This window comes from Anthonomus grandis, chromosome 19 (genome assembly GCF_022605725.1).
Source record: "Anthonomus grandis grandis chromosome 19, icAntGran1.3, whole genome shotgun sequence".
Lineage (NCBI taxonomy): Eukaryota > Metazoa > Arthropoda > Insecta > Coleoptera > Curculionidae > Anthonomus > Anthonomus grandis.
In genome coordinates, this window is record NC_065564.1 from 1,490,424 (window position 1) to 1,509,749 (window position 19,326).

Genomic DNA, 19,326 nt, shown 5'->3' on the forward strand with positions numbered 1-19,326 from the left:
ATAGTTTCACTTATCAATTAAATCAAAATTACACACAATAAATGGCCTCTTATTAAAAAAAAAACAAAAAACTAAATAAGTCTGGTCTGTTTCAAGTAGTGGATGAGCAGGGAATAGACGAACCGATACTGGGCGACCGTCTGGACCATTTGGGGACGTTGCTGCCTCAAAAGGGCGACCACCCCGGGGATGCAAACCTCCTAATTAAAAAAAAACAAAAAAAAAACGTCTAGAAAAACAAATAACAGTCGCAAGGGGCACCTGATTATGGTCCACCGTGTACAGGAGCAGGTCGGCCAAGATGGTGAGTCCGGTCCTGCCGACGCCCGCGGTGCAATGCACGAGGATCGGGGGGTTTTTGTTGTGCCCCGGCGGAATTTCGGTCATCGAGTGCTGGAAGACGCTCTGCATCTCCTCGAGGAAGCCGAGGAAGTGGGGGGCGGCGGTGGGGCAGCCGCCCCGGTCGCCCCACTCGGTGTAGTGCAGGTGCCACATGGTGCGGTAGCGTCGCGACGCCGTCTGGCACAGGCGGATCTTGCTGGTGATGCAGTGGCCGGTTTTCTGCGAAAACTCCCACCACACTTGGTAGTCCTGAAGATGAAAGAGGAACTTCAAAAGTAGACCAGACAGACTTGAATCCTACCAAGTTTCATTGCTTGAAACAAACCAGGAAGAAAGTTATGAGCATGTGAAATTTGGCCCCGAGGGACTTTTTCCTAAATTGTTACTGTCTGTAACTCAGAACAGAGAAGGAGTTGGGCTAAGGGGGTTTGACAGTTCAAAAGTAGACCAGACAGGCTTGAATCCTACCAAGTTTCATTGCTTGAAACAAACCAGGAAGAAAGTTATGAGCATGTAAAATTTGGCCCCGAGGGACTTTTTCCTAAATTGTTACTGTCTGTAACTCAGAACAGAGAAGGAGTTGGGCTAAGGGGGTTTGACAGTTCAAAAGCAGACCAGACAGGCTTGAATCCTACCAAGTTTCATTGCTTGAAACAAACCAGGAAGAAAGTTATGAGCATGTAAAATTTGGCCCCGAGGGACTTTTTCCTAAATTGTTACTGTCTGTAACTCAGAACAGAGAAGGAGTTGGGCTAAGGGGGTTTTACAGTTCAAAAGTAGACCAGACAGACTTGAATCCTACCAAGTTTCATTGCTTGAAACAAACCAGGAAGAAAGTTATGAGCATGTGAAATTTGGCTCCGAGGGACTTTTTCCTAAATTGTTACTGTCTGTAACTCAGAACAGAGAAGGAGTTGGGCTAAGGGGGTTTTACAGTTCAAAAGTAGACCAGACAGACTTGAATCCTACCAAGTTTCATTGCTTGAAACAAACCAGGAAGAAAGTTATGAGCATGTAAAATTTGGCCCCGAGGGACTTTTTCCTAAATTGTTACTGTCTGTAACTCAGAACAGAGAAGGAGTTGGGCTAAGGGGGTTTGACAGTTCAAAAGCAGACCAGACAGGCTTGAATCCTACCAAGTTTCATTGCTTGAAACAAACCAGGAAGAAAGTTATGAGCATGTAAAATTTGGCCCCGAGGGACTTTTTCCTAAATTGTTACTGTCTGTAACTCAGAACAGAGAAGGAGTTGGGCTAAGGGGGTTTGACAGTTCAAAAGTAGACCAGACAGGCTTGAATCCTACCAAGTTTCATTGCTTGAAACAAACCAGGAAAAAAGTTATGAACATGTGAAATTTGGCCCCGAGGGACTTTTTCCTAAATTGTTACTGTCTGTAACTCAGAACAGAGAAGGAGTTGGGCTAAGGGGGTTTGACAGTTCAAAAGTAGACCAGACAGGCTTGAATCCTACCAAGTTTCATTGCTTGAAACAAACCAGGAAGAAAGTTATGAGCATGTGAAATTTTGCAAAAAATGACTTTTACCTTAACTGTTTCGGTCTGTAACTCAGAACAGAGAAGGAGTTGGGCTAAGGGGGTTTGACAGTTCAAAAGTAGACCAGACAGGCTTGAATCCTACCAAGTTTCATTGCTTGAAACAAACCAGGAAGAAAGTTATGAGCATGTGAAATTTTGCAAAAAATGACTTTTACCTTAACTGTTTCGGTCTGTAACTCAGAACAGAGAAGGAGTTGGGCTAAGGGGGTTTGACAGTTCAAAAGTAGACCAGACAGGCTTGAATCCTACCAAGTTTCATTGCTTGAAACAAACCAGGAAGAAAGTTATGAGCATGTGAAATTTTGCAAAAAATGACTTTTACCTTAACTGTTTCGGTCTGTAACTCAGAACAGAGAAGGAGTTGGGCTAAGGGGGTTTTACAGTTCAAAAGTAGACCAGACAGACTTGAATCCTACCAAGTTTCATTGCTTGAAACAAACCAGGAAGAAAGTTATGAGCATGTGAAATTTGGCTCCGAGGGACTTTTTTCTAAATTGTTTCGGTCTGTAACTCAGAACAGAGAAGGAGTTGGGCTAAGGGGGTTTTACAGTTCAAAAGTAGACCATACAGACTTGAATCCTACCAAGTTTCATTGCTTGAAACAAACCAGGAAGAAAGTTATGAGCATGTGAAATTTGGCTCCGAGGGACTTTTTCCTAAATTGTTACTGTCTGTAACTCAGAACAGAGAAGGAGTTGGGCTAAGGGGGTTTTACAGTTCAAAAGTAGACCAGACAGACTTGAATCCTACCAAGTTTCATTGCTTGAAACAAACCAGGAAGAAAGTTATGAGCATGTAAAATTTGGCCCCGAGGGACTTTTTCCTAAATTGTTACTGTCTGTAACTCAGAACAGAGAAGGAGTTGGGCTAAGGGGGTTTGACAGTTCAAAAGCAGACCAGACAGGCTTGAATCCTACCAAGTTTCATTGCTTGAAACAAACCAGGAAGAAAGTTATGAGCATGTAAAATTTGGCCCCGAGGGACTTTTTCCTAAATTGTTACTGTCTGTAACTCAGAACAGAGAAGGAGTTGGGCTAAGGGGGTTTGACAGTTCAAAAGTAGACCAGACAGGCTTAAATCCTACCAAGTTTCATTGCTTGAAACAAACCAGGAAGAAAGTTATGAGCATGTGAAATTTTGCAAAAAATGACTTTTACCTTAACTGTTTCGGTCTGTAACTCAGAACAGAGAAGGAGTTGGGCTAAGGGGGTTTTACAGTTCAAAAGTAGACCAGACAGACTTGAATCCTACCAAGTTTCAATGCTTGAAACAAACCAGGAAGAAAGTTATGAGCATGTGAAATTTGGCCCCGAGGGACTTTTTCCTAAATTGTTACTGTCTGTAACTCAGAACAGAGAAGGAGTTGGGCTAAGGGGGTTTGACAGTTCAAAAGTAGACCAGACAGGCTTGAATCCTACCAAGTTTCATTGCTTGAAACAAACCAGGAAAAAAGTTATGAGCATGTGAAATTTGGCCCCGAGGGACTTTTTCCTAAATTGTTACTGTCTGTAACTCAGAACAGAGAAGGAGTTGGGCTAAGGGGGTTTGACAGTTCAAAAGTAGACCAGACAGGCTTGAATCCTACCAAGTTTCATTGCTTGAAACAAACCAGGAAGAAAGTTATGAGCATGTGAAATTTTGCAAAAAATGACTTTTACCTTAACTGTTTCGGTCTGTAACTCAGAACAGAGAAGGAGTTGGGCTAAGGGGGTTTTACAGTTCAAAAGTAGACCAGACAGACTTGAATCCTACCAAGTTTCATTGCTTGAAACAAACCAGGAAGAAAGTTATGATCATGTGAAATTTGGCTCCGAGGGACTTTTTCCTAAATTGTTTCGGTCTGTAACTCAGAACAGAGAAGGAGTTGGGCTAAGGGGGTTTTACAGTTCAAAAGTAGACCAGACAGACTTGAATCCTACCAAGTTTCATTGCTTGAAACAAACCAGGAAGAAAGTTATGAGCATGTGAAATTTGGCTCCGAGGGACTTTTTCCTAAATTGTTACTGTCTGTAACTCAGAACAGAGAAGGAGTTGGGCTAAGGGGGTTTTACAGTTCAAAAGTAGACCAGACAGACTTGAATCCTACCAAGTTTCATTGCTTGAAACAAACCAGGAAGAAAGTTATGAGCATGTGAAATTTTGCAAAAAATGACTTTTACCTTAACTGTTTCGGTCTGTAACTCAGAACAGAGAAGGAGTTGGGCTAAGGGGGTTTGACAGTTCAAAAGTAGACCAGACAGGCTTAAATCCTACCAAGTTTCATTGCTTGAAACAAACCAGGAAGAAAGTTATGAGCATGTAAAATTTGGCCCCGAGGGACTTTTTCCTAAATTGTTACTGTCTGTAACTCAGAACAGAGAAGGAGTTGGGCTAAGAGGGTTTGACAGTTCAAAAGCAGACCAGACAGGCTTGAATCCTACCAAGTTTCATTGCTTGAAACAAACCAGGAAGAAAGTTATGAGCATGTAAAATTTGGCCCCGAGGGACTTTTTCCTAAATTGTTACTGTCTGTAACTCAGAACAGAGAAGGAGTTGGGCTAAGGGGGTTTGACAGTTCAAAAGTAGACCAGACAGGCTTGAATCCTACCAAGTTTCATTGCTTGAAACAAACCAGGAAGAAAGTTATGAGCATGTGAAATTTTGCAAAAAATGACTTTTACCCTAACTGTTTCGGTCTGTAACTCAGAACAGAGAAGGAGTTGGGCTAAGGGGGTTTTACAGTTTAAAAGTAGACCAGACAGACTTGAATCCTACCAAGTTTCATTGCTTGAAACAAACCAGGAAGAAAGTTATGAGCATGTGAAATTTTGCAAAAAATGACTTTTACCCTAACTGTTTCGGTCTGTAACTCAGAACAGAGAAGGAGTTGGGCTAAGGGGGTTTTACAGTTTAAAAGTAGACCAGACAGACTTGAATCCTACCAAGTTTCATTGCTTGAAACAAACCAGGAAGAAAGTTATGAGCATGTGAAATTTGGCCCCGAGGGACTTTTTCCTAAATTGTTACTGTCTGTAACTCAGAACAGAGAAGGAGTTGGGCTAAGGGGGTTTGACAGTTCAAAAGTAGACCAGACAGACTTGAATCCTACCAAGTTTCATTGCTTGAAACAAACCAGGAAGAAAGTTATGAGCATGTGAAATTTGGCTCCGAGGGACTTTTTTCTAAATTGTTTCGGTCTGTAACTCAGAACAGAGAAGGAGTTGGGCTAAGGGGGTTTTACAGTTCAAAAGTAGACCAGACAGACTTGAATCCTACCAAGTTTCATTGCTTGAAACAAACCAGGAAGAAAGTTATGAGCATGTGAAATTTGGCTCCGAGGGACTTTTTTCTAAATTGTTTCGGTCTGTAACTCAGAACAGAGAAGGAGTTGGGCTAAGGGGGTTTTACAGTTCAAAAGTAGACCAGACAGACTTGAATCCTACCAAGTTTCATTGCTTAAAACAAACCAGGAAGAAAGTTATGAGCATGTGAAATTTGGCTCCGAGGGACTTTTTCCTAAATTGTTACTGTCTGTAACTCAGAACAGAGAAGGAGTTGGGCTAAGGGGGTTTTACAGTTCAAAAGTAGACCAGACAGACTTGAATCCTACCAAGTTTCATTGCTTGAAACAAACCAGGAAGAAAGTTATGAGCATGTAAAATTTGGCCCCGAGGGACTTTTTCCTAAATTGTTACTGTCTGTAACTCAGAACAGAGAAGGAGTTGGGCTAAGGGGGTTTGACAGTTCAAAAGCAGACCAGACAGGCTTGAATCCTACCAAGTTTCATTGCTTGAAACAAACCAGGAAGAAAGTTATGAGCATGTAAAATTTGGCCCCGAGGGACTTTTTCCTAAATTGTTACTGTCTGTAACTCAGAACAGAGAAGGAGTTGGGCTAAGGGGGTTTGACAGTTCAAAAGTAGACCAGACAGGCTTGAATCCTACCAAGTTTCATTGCTTGAAACAAACCAGGAAAAAAGTTATGAGCATGTGAAATTTGGCCCCGAGGGACTTTTTCCTAAATTGTTACTGTCTGTAACTCAGAACAGAGAAGGAGTTGGGCTAAGGGGGTTTGACAGTTCAAAAGTAGACCAGACAGGCTTGAATCCTACCAAGTTTCATTGCTTGAAACAAACCAGGAAGAAAGTTATGAGCATGTGAAATTTTGCAAAAAATGACTTTTACCTTAACTGTTTCGGTCTGTAACTCAGAACAGAGAAGGAGTTGGGCTAAGGGGGTTTGACAGTTCAAAAGTAGACCAGACAGGCTTAAATCCTACCAAGTTTCATTGCTTGAAACAAACCAGGAAGAAAGTTATGAGCATGTAAAATTTGGCCCCGAGGGACTTTTTCCTAAATTGTTACTGTCTGTAACTCAGAACAGAGAAGGAGTTGGGCTAAGAGGGTTTGACAGTTCAAAAGCAGACCAGACAGGCTTGAATCCTACCAAGTTTCATTGCTTGAAACAAACCAGGAAGAAAGTTATGAGCATGTAAAATTTGGCCCCGAGGGACTTTTTCCTAAATTGTTACTGTCTGTAACTCAGAACAGAGAAGGAGTTGGGCTAAGGGGGTTTGACAGTTCAAAAGTAGACCAGACAGGCTTGAATCCTACCAAGTTTCATTGCTTGAAACAAACCAGGAAGAAAGTTATGAGCATGTGAAATTTTGCAAAAAATGACTTTTACCTTAACTGTTTCGGTCTGTAACTCAGAACAGAGAAGGAGTTGGGCTAAGGGGGTTTTACAGTTCAAAAGTAGACCAGACAGACTTGAATCCTACCAAGTTTCATTGCTTGAAACAAACCAGGAAGAAAGTTATGAGCATGTGAAATTTGGCCCCGAGGGACTTTTTCCTAAATTGTTACTGTCTGTAACTCAGAACAGAGAAGGAGTTGGGCTAAGGGGGTTTGACAGTTCAAAAGTAGACCAGACAGACTTGAATCCTACCAAGTTTCATTGCTTGAAACAAACCAGGAAGAAAGTTATGAGCATGTGAAATTTGGCTCCGAGGGACTTTTTTCTAAATTGTTTCGGTCTGTAACTCAGAACAGAGAAGGAGTTGGGCTAAGGGGGTTTTACAGTTCAAAAGTAGACCAGACAGACTTGAATCCTACCAAGTTTCATTGCTTGAAACAAACCAGGAAGAAAGTTATGAGCATGTGAAATTTGGCTCCGAGGGACTTTTTTCTAAATTGTTTCGGTCTGTAACTCAGAACAGAGAAGGAGTTGGGCTAAGGGGGTTTTACAGTTCAAAAGTAGACCAGACAGACTTGAATCCTACCAAGTTTCATTGCTTAAAACAAACCAGGAAGAAAGTTATGAGCATGTGAAATTTGGCTCCGAGGGACTTTTTCCTAAATTGTTACTGTCTGTAACTCAGAACAGAGAAGGAGTTGGGCTAAGGAGGTTTTACAGTTCAAAAGTAGACCAGACAGACTTGAATCCTACCAAGTTTCATTGCTTGAAACAAACCAGGAAGAAAGTTATGAGCATGTAAAATTTGGCCCCGAGGGACTTTTTCCTAAATTGTTACTGTCTGTAACTCAGAACAGAGAAGGAGTTGGGCTAAGGGGGTTTGACAGTTCAAAAGTAGACCAGACAGGCTTGAATCCTACCAAGTTTCATTGCTTGAAACAAACCAGGAAAAAAGTTATGAGCATGTGAAATTTGGCCCCGAGGGACTTTTTCCTAAATTGTTACTGTCTGTAACTCAGAACAGAGAAGGAGTTGGGCTAAGGGGGTTTGACAGTTCAAAAGCAGACCAGACAGGCTTGAATCCTACCAAGTTTCATTGCTTGAAACAAACCAGGAAGAAAGTTATGAGCATGTGAAATTTTGCAAAAAATGACTTTTACCTTAACTGTTTCGGTCTGTAACTCAGAACAGAGAAGGAGTTGGGCTAAGGGGGTTTGACAGTTCAAAAGTAGACCAGACAGGCTTAAATCCTACCAAGTTTCATTGCTTGAAACAAACCAGGAAGAAAGTTATGAGCATGTAAAATTTGGCCCCGAGGGACTTTTTCCTAAATTGTTACTGTCTGTAACTCAGAACAGAGAAGGAGTTGGGCTAAGAGGGTTTGACAGTTCAAAAGCAGACCAGACAGGCTTGAATCCTACCAAGTTTCATTGCTTGAAACAAACCAGGAAGAAAGTTATGAGCATGTAAAATTTGGCCCCGAGGGACTTTTTCCTAAATTGTTACTGTCTGTAACTCAGAACAGAGAAGGAGTTGGGCTAAGGGGGTTTGACAGTTCAAAAGTAGACCAGACAGGCTTGAATCCTACCAAGTTTCATTGCTTGAAACAAACCAGGAAGAAAGTTATGAGCATGTGAAATTTTGCAAAAAATGACTTTTACCTTAACTGTTTCGGTCTGTAACTCAGAACAGAGAAGGAGTTGGGCTAAGGGGGTTTTACAGTTCAAAAGTAGACCAGACAGACTTGAATCCTACCAAGTTTCATTGCTTGAAACAAACCAGGAAGAAAGTTATGAGCATGTGAAATTTGGCCCCGAGGGACTTTTTCCTAAATTGTTACTGTCTGTAACTCAGAACAGAGAAGGAGTTGGGCTAAGGGGGTTTGACAGTTCAAAAGTAGACCAGACAGGCTTGAATCCTACCAAGTTTCATTGCTTGAAACAAACCAGGAAAAAAGTTATGAGCATGTGAAATTTGGCCCCGAGGGACTTTTTCCTAAATTGTTACTGTCTGTAACTCAGAACAGAGAAGGAGTTGGGCTAAGGGGGTTTGACAGTTCAAAAGTAGACCAGACAGGCTTGAATCCTACCAAGTTTCATTGCTTGAAACAAACCAGGAAGAAAGTTATGAGCATGTGAAATTTTGCAAAAAATGACTTTTACCTTAACTGTTTCGGTCTGTAACTCAGAACAGAGAAGGAGTTGGGCTAAGGGGGTTTTACAGTTCAAAAGTAGACCAGACAGACTTGAATCCTACCAAGTTTCATTGCTTGAAACAAACCAGGAAGAAAGTTATGAGCATGTGAAATTTGGCTCCGAGGGACTTTTTTCTAATTTGTTTCGGTCTGTAACTCAGAACAGAGAAGGAGTTGGGCTAAGGGGGTTTTACAGTTCAAAAGTAGACCAGACAGACTTGAATCCTACCAAGTTTCATTGCTTGAAACAAACCAGGAAGAAAGTTATGAGCATGTGAAATTTGGCTCCGAGGGACTTTTTCCTAAATTGTTACTGTCTGTAACTCAGAACAGAGAAGGAGTTGGGCTAAGGGGGTTTTACAGTTCAAAAGTAGACCAGACAGACTTGAATCCTACCAAGTTTCATTGCTTGAAACAAACCAGGAAGAAAGTTATGAGCATGTAAAATTTGGCCCCGAGGGACTTTTTCCTAAATTGTTACTGTCTGTAACTCAGAACAGAGAAGGAGTTGGGCTAAGGGGGTTTGACAGTTCAAAAGCAGACCAGACAGGCTTGAATCCTACCAAGTTTCATTGCTTGAAACAAACCAGGAAGAAAGTTATGAGCATGTAAAATTTGGCCCCGAGGGACTTTTTCCTAAATTGTTACTGTCTGTAACTCAGAACAGAGAAGGAGTTGGGCTAAGGGGGTTTGACAGTTCAAAAGTAGACCAGACAGGCTTGAATCCTACCAAGTTTCATTGCTTGAAACAAACCAGGAAAAAAGTTATGAGCATGTGAAATTTGGCCCCGAGGGACTTTTTCCTAAATTGTTACTGTCTGTAACTCAGAACAGAGAAGGAGTTGGGCTAAGGGGGTTTGACAGTTCAAAAGTAGACCAGACAGGCTTGAATCCTACCAAGTTTCATTGCTTGAAACAAACCAGGAAAAAAGTTATGAGCATGTGAAATTTGGCCCCGAGGGACTTTTTCCTAAATTGTTACTGTCTGTAACTCAGAACAGAGAAGGAGTTGGGCTAAGGGGGTTTGACAGTTCAAAAGTAGACCAGACAGGCTTGAATCCTACCAAGTTTCATTGCTTGAAACAAACCAGGAAGAAAGTTATGAGCATGTGAAATTTTGCAAAAAATGACTTTTACCTTAACTGTTTCGGTCTGTAACTCAGAACAGAGAAGGAGTTGGGCTAAGGGGGTTTTACAGTTCAAAAGTAGACCAGACAGACTTGAATCCTACCAAGTTTCATTGCTTGAAACAAACCAGGAAGAAAGTTATGAGCATGTGAAATTTGGCTCCGAGGGACTTTTTCCTAAATTGTTTCGGTCTGTAACTCAGAACAGAGAAGGAGTTGGGCTAAGGGGGTTTTACAGTTCAAAAGTAGACCAGACAGACTTGAATCCTACCAAGTTTCATTGCTTGAAACAAACCAGGAAGAAAGTTATGAGCATGTGAAATTTGGCTCCGAGGGACTTTTTCCTAAATTGTTACTGTCTGTAACTCAGAACAGAGAAGGAGTTGGGCTAAGGGGGTTTTACAGTTCAAAAGTAGACCAGACAGACTTGAATCCTACCAAGTTTCATTGCTTGAAACAAACCAGGAAGAAAGTTATGAGCATGTGAAATTTGGCTCCGAGGGACTTTTTCCTAAATTGTTTCGGTCTGTAACTCAGAACAGAGAAGGAGTTGGGCTAAGGGGGTTTTACAGTTCAAAAGTAGACCAGACAGACTTGAATCCTACCAAGTTTCATTGCTTGAAACAAACCAGGAAGAAAGTTATGAGCATGTGAAATTTGGCTCCGAGGGACTTTTTCCTAAATTGTTACTGTCTGTAACTCAGAACAGAGAAAGAGTTGGACTAAGGGGGTTTTACAGTTCAAAAGAAGACCAGACAGACTTGAATCCTACCAAGTTTCATTGCTTGAAACAAACCAGGAAGAAAGATATGAGCATGTGAAATTTGGCTCCGAGGGACTTTTTCCTAAATTGTTTCGGTCTGTAACTCAGAACAGAGAAGGAGTTGGGCTAAGGGGGTTTTACAGTTCAAAAGTAGACCAGACAGACTTGAATCCTACCAAGTTTCATTGCTTGAAACAAACCAGGAAGAAAGTTATGAGCATGTAAAATTTGGCTCCGAGGGACTTTTTCCTAAATTGTTACTGTCTGTAACTCAGAACAGAGAAGGAGTTGGGCTAAGGGGGTTTTACAGTTTAAAAGTAGACCAGACAGACTTGAATCCTACCAAGTTTCATTGCTTGAAACAAACCAGGAAGAAAGTTATGAGCATGTAAAATTTGGCTCCGAGGGACTTTTTCCTAAATTGTTACTGTCTGTAACTCAGAACAGAGAAAGAGTTGGACTAAGGGGGTTTTACAGTTTAAAAGTAGACCAGACAGACTTGAATCCTACCAAGTTTTATTGCTTGAAACAAACCAGGAAAAAAGTTATGAGCATGTGAAATTTTGCAAAAAATGACTTTTACCCTAACTGTTTCGGTCTGTAACTCAGAACAGAGAAGGAGTTGGGCTAAGGGGGTTTTACAGTTTAAAAGTAGACCAGACAGACTTGAATCCTACCAAGTTTCATTGCTTGAAACAAACCAGGAAAAAAGTTATGAGCATGTGAAATTTTGCAAAAAATGACTTTTACCCTAACTGTTTCGGTCTGTAACTCAGAACAGAGAAGGAGTTGGACTAAGGGGGTTTTACAGTTCAAAAGTAGACCAGACAGACTTGAATCCTACCAAGTTTCATTGCTTAAAACAAACCAGGAAGAAAGTTATGAGCATGTAAAATTTGGCCCCGAGGGACTTTTTCCTAAATTGTTACTGTCTGTAACTCAGAACAGAGAAGGAGTTGGACTAAGGGGGTTTTACAGTTCAAAAGTAGACCAGACAGACTTGAATCCTACCAAGTTTCATTGCTTGAAACAAACCAGGAAGAAAGTTATGAGCATGTGAAATTTGGCTCCGAGGGACTTTTTTCTAAATTGTTACTGTCTGTAACTCAGAACAGAGAAGGAGTTGGACTAAGGGGGTTTTACAGTTCAAAAGTAGACCAGACAGACTTGAATCCTACCAAGTTTCATTGCTTGAAACAAACCAGGAAAAAAGTTATGAGCATGTGAAATTTTGCAAAAAATGACTTTTACCCTAACTGTTTCGGTCTGTAACTCAGAACAGAGAAGGAGTTGGGCTAAGGGGGTTTTACAGTTTAAAAGTAGACCAGACAGACTTAAATCCTACCAAGTTTCATTGCTTGAAACAAACCAGGAAGAAAGTTATGAGCATGTGAAATTTGGCTCCGAGGGACTTTTTCCTAAATTGTTACTGTCAGTAACTCAGAACAGAGAAGGAGTTGGGCTAAGGGGGTTTTACAGTTCAAAAGTAGACCAGACAGACTTGAATCCTACCAAGTTTCATTGCTTGAAACAAACCAGGAAGAAAGTTATGAGCATGTGAAATTTGGCTCCGAGGGACTTTTTCCTAAATTGTTACTGTCTGTAACTCAGAACAGAGAAAGAGTTGGACTAAGGGGGTTTTACAGTTCAAAAGAAGACCAGACAGACTTGAATCCTACCAAGTTTCATTGCTTGAAACAAACCAGGAAGAAAGATATGAGCATGTGAAATTTGGCTCCGAGGGACTTTTTCCTAAATTGTTACTGTCTGTAACTCAGAACAGAGAAGGAGTTGGGCTAAGGGGGTTTTACAGTTTAAAAGTAGACCAGACAGACTTGAATCCTACCAAGTTTCATTGCTTGAAACAAACCAGGAAGAAAGTTATGAGCATGTGAAATTTGGCTCCGAGGGACTTTTTCCTAAATTGTTACTGTCTGTAACTCAGAACAGAGAAAGAGTTGGACTAAGGGGGTTTTACAGTTCAAAAGAAGACCAGACAGACTTGAATCCTACCAAGTTTCATTGCTTGAAACAAACCAGGAAGAAAGATATGAGCATGTGAAATTTGGCTCCGAGGGACTTTTTCCTAAATTGTTACTGTCTGTAACTCAGAACAGAGAAAGAGTTGGACTAAGGGGGTTTTACAGTTTAAAAGTAGACCAGACAGACTTGAATCCTACCAAGTTTTATTGCTTGAAACAAACCAGGAAAAAAGTTATGAGCATGTGAAATTTTGCAAAAAATGACTTTTACCCTAACTGTTTCGGTCTGTAACTCAGAACAGAGAAGGAGTTGGGCTAAGGGGGTTTTACAGTTTAAAAGTAGACCAGACAGACTTGAATCCTACCAAGTTTCATTGCTTGAAACAAACCAGGAAAAAAGTTATGAGCATGTGAAATTTTGCAAAAAATGACTTTTACCCTAACTGTTTCGGTCTGTAACTCAGAACAGAGAAGGAGTTGGACTAAGGGGGTTTTACAGTTCAAAAGTAGACCAGACAGACTTGAATCCTACCAAGTTTCATTGCTTAAAACAAACCAGGAAGAAAGTTATGAGCATGTGAAATTTGGCTCCGAGGGACTTTTTCCTAAATTGTTACTGTCAGTAACTCAGAACAGAGAAGGAGTTGGGCTAAGGGGGTTTTACAGTTCAAAAGTAGACCAAACAGACTTGAATCCTACCAAGTTTCATTGCTTGAAACAAACCAGGAAGAAAGTTATGAGCATGTAAAATTTGGCTCCGAGGGACTTTTTCCTAAATTGTTACTGTCAGTAACTCAGAACAGAGAAGGAGTTGGGCTAAGGGGGTTTTACAGTTCAAAAGTAGACCAGACAGACTTGAATCCTACCAAGTTTCATTGCTTGAAACAAACCAGGAAGAAAGTTATGAGCATGTGAAATTTGGCTCCGAGGGACTTTTTCCTAAATTGTTACTGTCTGTAACTCAGAACAGAGAAGGAGTTGGGCTAAGGGGGTTTTACAGTTCAAAAGTAGACCAAACAGACTTGAATCCTACCAAGTTTCATTACTTGAAACAAACCAGGAAGAAAGTTATGAGCATGTGAAATTTTGCAAAAAATGACTTTTACCTTAACTGTTTCGGTCTGTAACTCAGAACAGAGAAGGAGTTGGGCTAAGGGGGTTTTACAGTTCAAAAGTAGACCAGACAGACTTGAATCCTACCAAGTTTCATTGCTTGAAACAAACCAGGAAGAAAGTTATGAGCATGTAAAATTTGGCTCCGAGGGACTTTTTCCTAAATTGTTACTGTCTGTAACTCAGAACAGAGAAGGAGCTGGACTAAGGGGTTTTTACAGTTCAAAAGTAGACCAGACAGACTTGAATTCTACCAAGTTTCATTGCTTGAAACAAACCAGGAAGAAAGTTATGAGCATGTAAAATTTGGCTCCGAGGGACTTTTTCCTAAATTGTTACTGTCTGTAACTCAGAACAGAGAAGGAGTTGGGCTAAGGGGGTTTTACAGTTCAAAAGTAAACCAAACAGACTTGAATCCTACCAAGTTTCATTGCTTGAAACAAACCAGGAAGAAAGTTATGAGCATGTGAAATTTGGCTCCGAGGGACTTTTACCTTAACTGTTTCGGTCTGTAACTCAGAACAGAGAAGGAGTTGGGCTAAGGGGGTTTTACAGTTCAAAAGTAGACCAGACAGACTTGAATCCTACCAAGTTTCATTGCTTGAAACAAACCAGGAAGAAAGTTATGAGCATGTAAAATTTGGCTCCGAGGGACTTTTTCCTAAATTGTTACTGTCTGTAACTCAGAACAGAGAAGGAGCTGGACTAGGGGTTTTTACAGTTCAAAAGTAGACCAGACAGACTTGAATTCTACCAAGTTTCATTGCTTGAAACAAACCAGGAAGAAAGTTATGAGCATGTAAAATTTGGCTCCGAGGGACTTTTTCCTAAATTGTTACTGTCTGTAACTCAGAACAGAGAAGGAGCTGGACTAAGGGGGTTTTACAGTTCAAAAGTAGACCAGACAGACTTGAATCCTACCAAGTTTCATTGCTTGAAACAAACCACGAAGAAAGTTATGAGCATGTAAAATTTGGCTCCGAGGGACTTTTTCCTAAATTGTTACTGTCTGTAACTCAGAACAGAGAAGGAGTTGGACTAAGTGAGTTTTACAATTCAAAAGTAGACCAGACAGACTTGAATTCTACCAAGTTTCATTGCTTGAAACAAACCAGGAAAAAAGTTATGAGCATGTAAAATTTGGCTCCGAGGGACTTTTTCCTAAATTTTTACTGTCTGTAACTCAGAACAGAGAAGGAGCTGGACTAAGGGGGTTTTACAGTTCAAAAGTAGACCAGACAGACTTGAATCCTACCAAGTTTCATAGATTAAAATTGACCAGGAAGAAAAGCATGAGGGTGTGAAAGTTGGTATTAAGGAAATATAGACTTAAATTTTTGTGTTATTCTTTTAATGGTCTTAAAGGTAAAGTTTAATAACATGGTTTTTTGTAGGCGATTCGAGAAGCTCTGAACTCCATTACTGTTGATTTTCCTGTTAATCGAACAATGAGGAACGTAGTTATTACAGGTTGAAAATTGGCAATGAAAAAATGGTGAAGGCGCCAACCTCAAGGTAGTTTTTTATTTTTTAAAAGGCCTTGGAGTTAAAATTGGTCTGGATTGTTTCTAGTAGGTGACAGGGGAAGGTTTGGACTCCACTAATACTAATTCTCGTGAGGATCAATCTATCAGCAAGGGAGTTATAGTCGTATGAACTTCTACCATCACTTGACCCCAAACTGACCTTCCCCACATTAACGCTCCTTTCGTCAGCGTCTGGTAGATAAATCAGGTCCTCCGTGTGGTCCGTCAGCTGCACCATGAGATACACCTCCGCCTCCCACACGCACTGCCAGAAGTAGGGCAGAGTCGCCCTGGTGGGGCCCTGCGCCGCGATGTAGAAACGCTGTTTACTGCCCACCGTCGCCTGCAAACAAAAGAAAAACCCGGAAAATCGTGAAAATTCACTTTCCCTCCTCCCTTAGTCGGTTATTACCGTGATATGGGACGCGTTGATGTATCCGTATTTGTTTCCCTTGGTGGGGGTGAGTCGGATTCGGTTTTCCTCGTAGGGCAGCACGTCCTTGAACCGGTTGAAGGGCGCGTTTTCCGGCAACAGCGCGCTGGAAAAGTCCCCGTTTTCCTTCTTCTTGGGAATTTTCTCGAACTCGAAAAACAGCTGACTGTCGCCCAGTTTGTTCTCCAACAGTTGACACTGAAAGTCACCCATTAACATCACCACCAGGGATCAGGTAAAACAACCCAACGCACCATCGCCTCCTTGGTGATGCTGGGGGGCAGAGGGTTAAACTTCGGCTGCCCCGTGGACCAGCGATGCTGCTGCCCCGCCTCCTTCCTCTTTTCCGGCTTCAGGGTGGCACTCTTGATTTTCTCCTCCGACTTCCCCCTGCCCATCAGGAGGCCCCATCTTCGTTTCTTCTGTGACTTGTTGCTGCCCGTGCTGGTGTTCAGGAGGGGCGGAGGAGGGGGCGGGGGAGAGGGTGTTGAGTCGTGCGGCATCTGCACTTGCCGCACTGGAGATTCCAGAACATTCGGGATGTTGGCGTAAACGTTTTCACGTGAGGAGGATTCTGCTGCTGCTGCTGCTGCTGTTGGGGTTGGGGGAGAAAACGTGAGTTGAGCCTAAAAGGGTGCATTAATGAACGAATTTGATTTTTTCAAGGCTTCTCTTACTTGTAACGCGTTCACCAGCGAGTGATTCACCACCTGACTGATCTCCGGGGGGGCGGAGTGGATGCTCTGCGCCCTGCTGCGCGTCTCCTCCTGCTCCGCCTCCGGCTGCCGCCCCCTGCGCCACGCCCTCGGGATGTTCTCGTAAATCGGCTCCTGCTCCTGCAGGATCTCCTTCATGTTGGCGGGCATGCAGTAGATGATGTTCCCGTGCTCGTCCAGGACCTTCTTGATGTGCTTGGTGATGTTCGGGTTCTCGATGATGACCGCGTTGGGGGGAGGGGGCGGCGGCGGGGGCGGCAGGTATCGACCGTAGTGGGGATGGAGGGGCTGCTGCTGCTGCTGCTGCGCCGCCCTCAGCATCACACTCTGCCCACACATCTCGTGAGAGTAGTTGGTGCAGGTGGTGGTGATTGATGCCGCCCACCGCCAAGTCGGGGGTGGAGTTGGAGCAGATTCGCACCGACGGGGGGTAAGAGGGCGGCTGTTTGTACAGCCAGAGTTGTTGCTGGTGGGGCTGTTGTTGCTGGGCGACGAAGGGGCGGCAGGGTGTTTCGCGTGATGTCCGGATAATGGATCTCCGGATGGGAGCTGTAGACCTGCAGGTGGTTGGTGGGGGTGCGGCCGTTGTACTTTTGCTGCACGGCCGTTTCGTAGTCGGGGGCGGGGCGGTACGAGGGCAGCAGGTTCCGCAGGTTCTCTCTCTCTGTCGCAGTGGCCGAGGTGGAGTGCAGGTCGAGACAGGAGGTGGACTGGGCGCGTTGAGACAGACTCTGGGTGGAGGTGACCTTGAGGTCCCACTGGGAGGAAGCGGGATAGCGAGTCAGGTCCTCGCAGCTGTCCAGCTCGCGGGGATCCTAAACAAAAGACGGTAAACGGTGCCCTTGGTTGAAAGCAGCTGTCCGGATCTCACCTCTTGGGGTTGCGACTGGAATCCGGGGCGGTTCCCCCGCGGGATCGTTGTCCCCCCCGTCCAGCTCGAACTGCCTGAAGAAAATGTGCTGCAGCACGCAGAACCTCCAGGCGTTCTTGGCACTCTCCACGTCCCCAAACAGGAAATCCGCCTTCTCCACCCCACCCACCGACTCGATCAAGAACTCCTTCTTATGGTTGATCACATTGCTAATATCCGACCAACTGGAACCCCATAAATCACTAAGAAGAGCCCCCCATTCACCCCCAGGGAACTCACCAATATCTCCTTGAGGGCTTGTCCGAATAAGAACACCGAGACCCCAGTGAGTCCTATACTGATGGCAACAGCGTTTCCCTCCTTGTCCTTCACATGAAACTCCTCCTCCCCGTACCCCTCCAGCTTCTGACAGGCACAGATATAGTACTCCTCGGCGGTACTCTGGGGTAAGTTGTGGAGGGCGGCGTGTTGTCTACTGGCCGCCTCCGTGAGGGATTCCAGGAAAACGGGATCGTTCCAGGTCTTGGGGAATAGTTGGAACTCCTTCAAGTAGAGGGCGGTGTGTCGTTCGGCGTCGAAGTTCCCGAACTCCGCCTGCATGGAGTAACTGGCCAGTTCGGTGGCCTGCTGAGGGCTGCACCCCAGTCTGCCCTCGATTATGTCCTGTTTCAATTGTAAAAAGTAGTGGTACCTACACGGAATCAAGCATTAAAGCCTAAAGACACCCCAAAAGGGTTCAATTACCTGGTGACCTCATCGGTAATGAGCCTCACACCTGAAATAACGTAATACATCACCCGCAAATAGACCGAGAGTCCTCGGGCGTGTTTGTCCAGTTGCCTCTTCATGGGTTTGTCCAGTTCCAGCCAGCGGAAGGTGCCCTCCCCGTGGCAGCTGACGTACTGGAGGCCGAAGAACTTGAGCTGGTTCAGGCCCAGTTTCTGGCACACCACGTCCAGACAATCCTGGCCGGTACTCTCGGAGGAGAGGGTGCACTCCACGTTGGTACCGTCCCAGGATTTCCACGGAAATGACGAACAGACTCTTCGACACCACACTGTAATGGCGGGACTTCTTAAGCAGCTTAAAGGGCATTGCGCGAGGTTTAAGTGGAGCACGAGCGGATGAGGGAGTCGTTTAGGGGGGAGAAGGGACGGGAGGCATCTCAGGGCCGAGGCTCTCGAGGTTCCTTTGTGTCGAAATTAAAAGATTACTAAGGAAATTAACTAAAAATAGAAAATAAAACACCACCCACTAAAAAGGTAAACAAATAAACTTGATACGGTAACCTAAGAAAAGCTGATTGACAGAGACATTTTTGACGTAGGTTTTTTGGGAAATATTGGGGCTCCAGCTGTTTTTGAGTGTTTCTGTGAATAGTACGTTTAAAATGGAATATACGTTCCAAAAAATCATCATAATCGGTCGGTTTAGTTTGGCCTGTAGGGCTATTTTAGGAAAAAGAATTCCTTATGCCCTGGCAGAATGTCCATATGCATTCGGTTCTGCCGTAGGATTTTGGATAATGTTAGGGCTGCTGCTCTTTTGCGTACTTCTATGAATAGTACGTCCCAAAAGGACTCTACAGACGAAAAAAACAGCAGTCTCCTATTTCAACTTTAGGCTGTACAGTACTGTTCCATTCATATATTTTAAGTCTGACGTAGGTATCTCTTAAATATTAAAGCTCTGGCTGTTTTGAGCATTTTCTATAGTTAGTACCATTGAAAAGGACTCCACATACCAAAAATCAGGTTATTCTGATCATTATTTTAGCTTGTAGAGCCCATTTTAGTATGAAAGAAGTCCTTATGCCCGAGCGGGAGTGTTTTAGAATACTGTGGCGCCACCTAGGAGTCGACCACCGAACCATTTTTCAATTTAGTTTAGTTACTGGTGTCTAGATGGCGCTAGTGTGTTTTGCAATGTTGCCCGTTAGTAACGAATTTGCTAGCAGATTTACGGATTTTTTATGTAATTGACTTTTACTATATTATGCATATTTTAAGGTTAGATTAGGTAATTACGTTT

General features: G+C 43.1%; 1 protein-coding gene across 1 annotated transcript; it reads right to left on the minus strand.

Annotated features, from left to right (window-relative positions):
- Position 1: 1 nt before the first annotated feature.
- LOC126747167 (tyrosine-protein phosphatase non-receptor type 21) lies at positions 2–18,559 on the minus strand. Its single transcript, XM_050455670.1, is given in 13 exon segments — positions 2–200; positions 262–591; positions 15,436–15,618; positions 15,688–15,906; positions 15,963–16,334; positions 16,386–16,763; positions 16,765–17,011; positions 17,013–17,083; positions 17,085–17,239; positions 17,296–17,533; positions 17,575–17,986; positions 18,040–18,309; positions 18,311–18,559. Coding segments are annotated over 13 exon segments (3,084 nt in total). The 5' UTR covers positions 18,391–18,559; the 3' UTR covers positions 2–71.
- Positions 18,560–19,326: the final 767 nt, after the last annotated feature.